At 44.1% G+C, this 7,856-nt stretch overlaps 1 protein-coding gene across 1 annotated transcript; it reads left to right on the forward strand.

Annotated features, from left to right (window-relative positions):
- The first annotated feature begins 6,668 nt into the window (after positions 1–6,668).
- LOC135895576 (olfactory receptor 51G2-like) lies at positions 6,669–7,604 on the forward strand. The gene has a single exon (XM_065423692.1). It carries the CDS (start codon positions 6,669–6,671, stop codon positions 7,602–7,604), a length of 936 nt encoding a protein of 311 aa, XP_065279764.1.
- The last annotated feature ends 252 nt before the right edge of the window (positions 7,605–7,856 follow it).

The following is a 7,856-nucleotide window of genomic DNA, read 5'->3' on the forward strand; positions in this document are numbered from 1 at the left end:
CGGGGTGTGTGTGTGTGTGCTTTGGGCAGAAGGCGTGGGGCCAGAGGGGCTAGCCTCACTGAATGGGGGATCCACCCGCCATCCATGTTGCAAACCATTATGAAAGGTTAATAAGAAAGAAAATATCATAATGCCTCTCTATAAATCCATGGTACTCCCATACCTTGATAACGTTGTGCAGTTCTGGTCGCCCCATCTCAAACAAGATATATTAGAAATCGCATAAGAACAAAGAAGGGGAACAAATATGATTAGGAGTATGGAACTGTTTTCATAAAAGGAGCGATTAAAGAGACGGCGGGAATATGATAGAGATCTATAAAATCATGAGTGGTGTGGAGAAAGTGAATCAGGAAGTGTTATTTACCCCTTCACATAACACAACAAACAGGATAATGAGGTTAATGAGGTTAATGAGCAGCAGTTTAAATGAAACAAAAGAAAGTATTTCCTCACACAATGCACAGTCAGTCAGTGGACCTCAGTGCCAGGGGATGTTGTGAATGCTGAAATTATAACTGGGTCTAAAAAAGAATTAGGTAAGTTCATGGAGGAGAGGTCCAGCAGTGGCTATTAGCCAGGATGGTCAGGGATGCTATTATATGTTCTGGGTGTCTCTAAACCTCTGACTGCCAGAAGCTGGGAGCAAGCGACAGCGGATGGATCAATTGATCATTGCCCTTTTTTTTTCATTCCCTCAGAAGTATCTGCACAGGCCACGGTCAGAAGACAGGACACGGGGCTAGATGGACCATTGGTCTGACCGAATCTGACCATTCTTGTGTTCTTAAATTGTTCCACTGCACTATGGGCTGCTGCAGACTGGCATTTTCCAGGGGCGCCCTCTGCTATAGAGCTGCCATAGCCACCTTGGCAGTCGTCCAGGGGCTGCTGAGTGTGGGAGGCTGATGCGGGGGCTAGTCCTGCCACCTAGGGGTGTGGTCCTGTAGCACGAGGGACAGAGGCTCATGGTTTGAGTTAGAGATGGGTTGGAAGACAGAGAGATTCTTCCCAAATGAAAAATTTTGTCCCAAACTAAAATGTTTCCTTTTCACCCATTTTGGGGGGTGAATTTTCATAGAAAATGGATCATTTTTCTCTGAAAGTTCAGCTGCCATGATGCTGCCCAGCTGCAGCTGCCTGGATCCCCAAGAGAAATTGGAGGCTTTTCATCTGCCTCTCCCTCAGAACATAATAAAGGGTTGCACTGACGGAGTCTATGGCTGCACTCTGGGTATGAAAAGGTTGAAACCTCCCAACCAGTCTATGGCTGAGGATTTGTGCCCATCAGCTATTCTAACCAGCACTCCCATCTCTGTGGGCTAATGTGACAGGCTCTGGAAGCACATCTCTGATGAGCTACCAGGGAGCTGGTGAGGGTCCTAGAGCAGTTGTGGAGGCTCAGAGATTGTGGGTGAGGGGGCCTAGCTACCAGTGGATCATTGAAATCTGTGCATAACTTTGGGGATCCAGGGTCCCCCGTTTCATTCCCCAGGGACAAGGAAAGGGACCTCCCCTCCTGGAACAATCTGAAGGAAATGTCCATGTAGGGAGCTTTGTGGACTCTCCCTTCCCTGGCCGGCCCCCTGGGTGTGTAATGCAGGAATGGGGGTTGCCAGGGTGAAATCTGGTCTTAAATTATTATTAGGATTCTATTTTATTTTATTTCAGCAAGATCAAAGTGTGACAGCAGCATCATTACCATTTGGTCCTCCCCGAGGTAGCTAATCAGAACCATACGGACAGTGATGACAAGCCCAGATTCCAGGAATAGAACGTGCAGCAGGGCTGGCACTGCAGTCCAGGTGAGTAGGATTACCGCACATCCCCTGTGATTTGGCCTCCTGCTGTTTGCCATTGGTTGTGATGGTGGTTAAAGTTGGTTCACACTAAGCCAAGCAGCTGAGGTTCCCTGATGGCCAAGTGGCCCCCAAGGAAATGTGCAAACATGCTTCATAAAGATAGTTGCCTCCCTATCTGAACAGATTCTGCCTGTGCGACCTCTCTGATGACTCCTTGTCCTTTAGGGTGAAGATCTCTGGTATCATCGGCTCCCCTTCTAGCAGGAACCGGGTACGTTGGCAGGTTTTACAATCTTTAAAATGCGAAGTGAAGGGGAGTTGGCTGCAAGCCATTTACATTTGCAAATGTTTTGTGCTGCAGCAGAGGACTCAGCTGGGCTGTCAGGGTGACTCAGTGAAGGGGCTAGAGGGCAGGGAGCACTAGTTAGCGTGTGAATCCCTCCTCTACATCTGCCCATGTTCCACGGTGGGCTACTCAATCTACACAGAAATCTGACATTCGAAGCGAGCTCGGAGTGTTAAAACCCTGATGCTCCATGTCAGGATTTCTCAAGGGGTCCCATTTCTAGAGGTGCCGTGTGCTCTGGTCCTGATCCTGCCAGGGGCTGAGCTAGTGGGAAACCCCACGCATTATCAGTGACTCGTTCCCAAATTGCCTCAGGTTTATTTCTTCCTAGAAATTTAATCAGCACATTTATTTTCTTTTGAAAAGGTTTCATTCTCTGGCTCGATTGTGAATGCAGGAATTCAGAGCTGTGTTGCTCTGTGGTATCAGGTCCAATAAGGCATATTTCTGTTTCCTGACTGGCTGAGGGTTCTAGAATCTCTGCCCTGTAGTGACCCCTCAGACTAACAGGGCAACAAGCATCCCTGTCACCTCTCTGATCTCTGAGTGCCGGATGACCACCTTGTAGCCTTCCCTCTCATAGGGTGCAATCCAGCGATCTTCCCACCCTCAGACGGGGCCCTGGGCTACCGCACACTGCTTGACGACTGTGCTTGCCCAGCAGGTCTGAGTCGGTTCGGCTCCTGTGGTTCTTCCCTTTGGGAGCCTGTGAGTAGTGGTGAGATGAGTGACCAGCCAGCCTTCTAGACCCAAAATACTGTTTAATCTGAAGAGCTGGAATAAAGCGTAACATAGGAGAATAAGCAGGGTTTAAATAGGGCTGTCAAGCATTAAAAAAGATTATCCTGATTAACTGCATGATTAAAAAAAAATAATTGCAATTAATCACTTTGTTAAACAATTATATAATACCGTTTCTTTAAATATATTGGATATTTTCTACTTTTTCAAATACAGTGATTTCAATAACAACACAGAATACACAGTGTACAGTGCTCACTTTACATTTATTTTTCCTTGTGGATATGTGGAGTGTAAAAAAGGAACAAAAGAAAGAGTAGTTTTCAATTCACTTATTTTTACAGTTCACCTAATAAAGAATTATGTAGAAAAAAGAACTGCATTCAAAAATAAAACAGTGTAAAACTTTAGAGTTTTACAAGTCCACTCAGCCCTACTTGTTGTTCAGCCAATAGCTCGAACAAGTTTGTTTACGTTTGCAGGAGATAATGCTGCCTGCTTCGTGTTTACAATGTCTCCTAAAAGTGAGATCAGGTGTTCACATGGCAGTTTAGTAGCCGGCATCGCAAGATATTTTCGTGCCATATGCACTAAAGATTCTTATGTCCCTTGATGCTTCGACCACCATTTCAGGGGACATGTATCCATGCTGATGATGGGTTCTGCTTAATAACGATCCAGAGCAGTGTGGACTGATGCACGTTCATTTTCATCATCCGAGTCAGAGGCCACCTGCAGAAGGTTGATTTTCTTTTTTGGTGGTTTTTGGTTCTGTAGTTTCCGCATTGGAGTGTTGCTCTTTTAAGACTTCTGACAGCATGCTCCACACCTCATCTCTCTCACAGTTTGGAAGGCACTTCAGATTCTTAAACCTGGGGTTGAGTGCTGTAGCTATCTTTAGAAATCTCACATTGGTACCTACTTTGCGTTTTGTCAAATCTTCAGTGAAAGTGTTCTTAAAATGAACAACAGGTGCTGGGTCATCATCTCATCAGACTGCCATAACACAAAATATATGGCAGAATGCAGGTTAAACAGAGGAAGAGACATACAATTTTCCCCAGAAGATCAGTCAGAAATGTAATTAACACATTCTTTTTTTAACAAGCCTCATCAGCATGGAAGCATGTCCTCTCGAATGGTGTCGAAGCATACAAATATTTAGCATACCTGGCAAGTAAATATCTTGCAATGCCGGCTACAGCAATGCCATGCAAACACTTGTTCTCACTTTAAGGTGACATTGTAAATAAGAAGCAGGAGTATTATTTCCTATAAATGTAAACAAACTTCTTTCTCTTAGTGATGGGCTGAACAAGACGTAGGACTGAGTGAACTTGTAGGCTGTAAAGTTTTATATTGTTTTGTTTTTGAGTGCAGTTATGTAACAAAAATAATCTACGTTTGTAAGTTGCACGTCCACGATAAAGAGGTGAACTGAAAAATATTATTTATTCTGTTTGTCTTTTTTACAGTGCAAATATTTGTAATAAAATAATAATGTAAAGTGAGCACTGTACACTTTGTATTCTCTGTTTTTATTGAAATCGATATATTTGAAAATGTAGAAAACTATCCTAAATATTTAATAAATTGCAGTAGATATTCTATTATTGTTTAAGAGTGTGAATAAAACTGTGATTATCACGATTAATTCTTATGAGTTAACTGCGATGAATCAACAGCCCTAGTTTTAAAACAACAGTCTGTGCACATCTTTGACCCCAAGCCCTCGCACTCTGATGGGGACCCAAGCAGGCCAAAGGCCTTGAGACTTCCCCAGCGGTGTCTGAAGAGCTCCTTATCAACAGCTGCCCCACCTCTGCACAGACTCCCAGCGCTGGCAAAACAAGCTGTGTAACGGGGCCCGAGCCTGGAAATAGGCTCTTCCCAGCTTGTAGCTCCAGTGTTGTCTCTCAACCTCCCTGACATACTTACTGAGAGATGGCTTTTCTTGAGTTGTTCCTTCTCTTCCTGCTTCCTTCTCTACTAGTAGCCTGCTATTAAACTAAGATGAGCCGTACTGTTTTAACCCAATATAGCCAGCAAATAAACCTTCCAATAGTTAACCCAATGTATCTATCCAGCAAACATTCCAAGAACTGGGTTTCACATGCACATTCGTTATGGCAGCTCAGCTCCAAGTCTGTCCCAATACCGTTCCTGGGTTGTACGGATTTTATGAATACAGGACAGAGACAATCAGAGAGCAATAGACTATTTTCATGTGACAGGTTTCGCAGTGGTAGCCGTGTTAGTCTGTATTAGCAAAAACAATGAGGAGTCGTTAGTTAAATAAATGTGTTAGTCTCTAAAGTGCCACAAGGACTCCTTGTTATTTTCACGTGGGTAATGAAGTTCCACATGCGCCTGACTTTGAAATGTACTTCCTGCAATCCCTATATGTGACTGAATAACAGGTGTTGTGGTTACTATGTACTAGTGAATTATGTACTACTACTACTAGTGGTTTTCAACCTGTGGTCTGTGGGCCACTGGGGATCTTCAGACTATGTCTACCTCCATTCAAAATGTATTAGGGCCCCCCAAATAAAAGAAGGTTCAAAACCACTGTATTAGAGAGTGAGAGCCCATGGAAAGAATATTTCATATCCTGATCCCAAAGCCTGTTACCACTCCGGATACAGGCTACAGACTGACAGAACAGAACCTGAGGAGAACCAGTCAGCTATTAACCCAGGGACAGAGGAGCTACTAGACTTTTGTTTGCAGATAAGTGATTGACTGAGGGCTGAGACCCTGCAATCTTTTCAGGTACTGAAGAAATCCAGATGACAGACGCTGCATTTTAAGTCCCACTCTAACCTGAGAAATCATCTCTGAAAGAAGATCAGAGGGGAAAGAATGGGTTTACATGTATGTACTAAAGTACAGATGTGTAAATGTAATGACTTTTGCTTTAGAAAATATTTGAGAAGTATTCCACATACTCAAACAATGAGGAGTCCGGTGGCACCTTAAATACTAACAGATTTATTTGGGCATAAGCTTTCATGGGTAAAAAACCCATTGCTTCAGATGCACCTGAAGAAGTCAGTTTTTTACCCATGTGCTGCAAAGAGGCAGTGGCGTAATTTGGACTCTCGGGAGTGGAGAAAATAAAAAATATATAATAAGGTAATTAACCATTTTTATAAATAACTTCAATGCAGAGCAGATAAGTACAATGACAGATTTCACCATGCACTTCTCATTGCATGATACAATGGGCTACTCTCAGAAGTGGAGGGCCAGAAAAGGAGTCTGCGGGAAGGTCACAATTATAAAATCACACAGTGCTCAAGTAGGCTGCAGAACTCCCAGCCACAAGATATCAATGGGGTTTGTATAGGTAACCGGAAAATCCAATTACATTAGTGAGGATTGTTTTAAAACGTTTTGGACAGACTATAAACCTTCCTGATTAACAGAACAAAATATGTGTAAATAGTGGGTGTCAGGGGAAAACATTCCCTGGCAGCAGGTTATCTCATAGCTTTCTATTGCAGGGCTTCCTCTGGCTTCCTCTGAAGCATCTGGAACTGGACAGTGGATACTGGGCTAGGTGGACAGCAGGTCTGATCCAGTCTGGGAATATCTATCTTCTTATATGCAGTGTAAATCCAAGATTAAGTTTTTGCTCATCTTCCTTGAGCTCCTGGGACTCTCTAGAGTTGCACTGAGAGCAGAAAGATGTATTGTTAAATATCATCTAGTCTCCTGTTGTTTTTCCTTTCAGGAAGGAAAGTTGAAAACTTCTCGGACCTGCCCAGTACGGTATGTCAGCTGTCAATGACACCAAATTCAGCTCTGCAGTGTTCCTTCTTACCGGGATACCTGGTCAGGAAGACTTCCATCTCTGGATCTCTATCCCCTTCTTTTTAATGTATGTTATTTCTGTAGTAGGAAATTCAGTCATTCTGTTCATTATAAAAACAGATCCGAGTCTCCATGAGCCCATGTACATTTTCCTTTCCATGTTGGCCATCACAGATCTTGGCTTATCTATATCCACCATGCCAACAACACTGGGCATATTCTTGTTTAACGCTAGGGAGATCAGCCTCGATGCCTGTTTTGCCCAGTTGTTCTTTATCCACTCGCTTTCATACATTGAATCCTCCGTGCTCTTGTTGATGGCCTTTGACCGCTTCATCGCAATCTCTAACCCACTGAGATATGCTTCCATCTTAACCCTGCCGAGAATAGCCAAGATGGTATTCGTGTTTTTGCTAAGAGGGGTGGCTGTAGTATTCCCACTGCCCTTTCTCCTGAAACGGTTCCGATACTGTCAAGCCAATGTCCTCTCCCGTTCCTACTGCCTGCACACAGAGGTCATGAAGATGGCTTGTTCGGATATCAGAATCAACAGCATCTATGGCTTGTTTGTCACAGTCTTCACAGTGGTGTTGGACTCGATGCTCATCCTCCTATCGTATATGATGATTCTGAAAACAGTGCTGAGCATTGCCTCCTATGCAGAGTGTGTCCGGGCACTGAGCACCTGTGTCTCCCACCTCTGTGCTGTTCTCCTCTTCTACACACCAGGAATTGGCTTGTCTATAGTACAGAGATTCGAGAATAGCTCTTCTCCCTTGCTTCAGATTCTCATGGGCTACGTCTACCTGCTGGTCCCGCCCATGATGAACCCAATTGTATACAGCTTGAAAAGCAAACACCTTCGTGCGAGGATAATCAGGGCATTCAAAAAGTGAAGGGTCAGTTCATCAGCTGGCTCCAGGGCTGGTCATATGAGAGATGAAAAACATGGGCCCTGGCGAGGGCCACCTATTCCATCCTTACATCCAAGAAGACTTGAACTACTAATCTGCACTCTGTAGAGAGAAGTTCAGACAGGGTCTAAGGCCTGGAGCAATGGGACAGAGCCTGGTGAGGGAGGACAGTGCACTGGGAGAAAGAAACCAAGGCAGCAGCAGAATTTACAAAGTGACTGCGTTCGTGGTGAG

The sequence above is a fragment of the Emys orbicularis genome, chromosome 1 (assembly GCF_028017835.1).
Source record: "Emys orbicularis isolate rEmyOrb1 chromosome 1, rEmyOrb1.hap1, whole genome shotgun sequence".
NCBI lineage: Eukaryota > Metazoa > Chordata > Testudines > Emydidae > Emys > Emys orbicularis.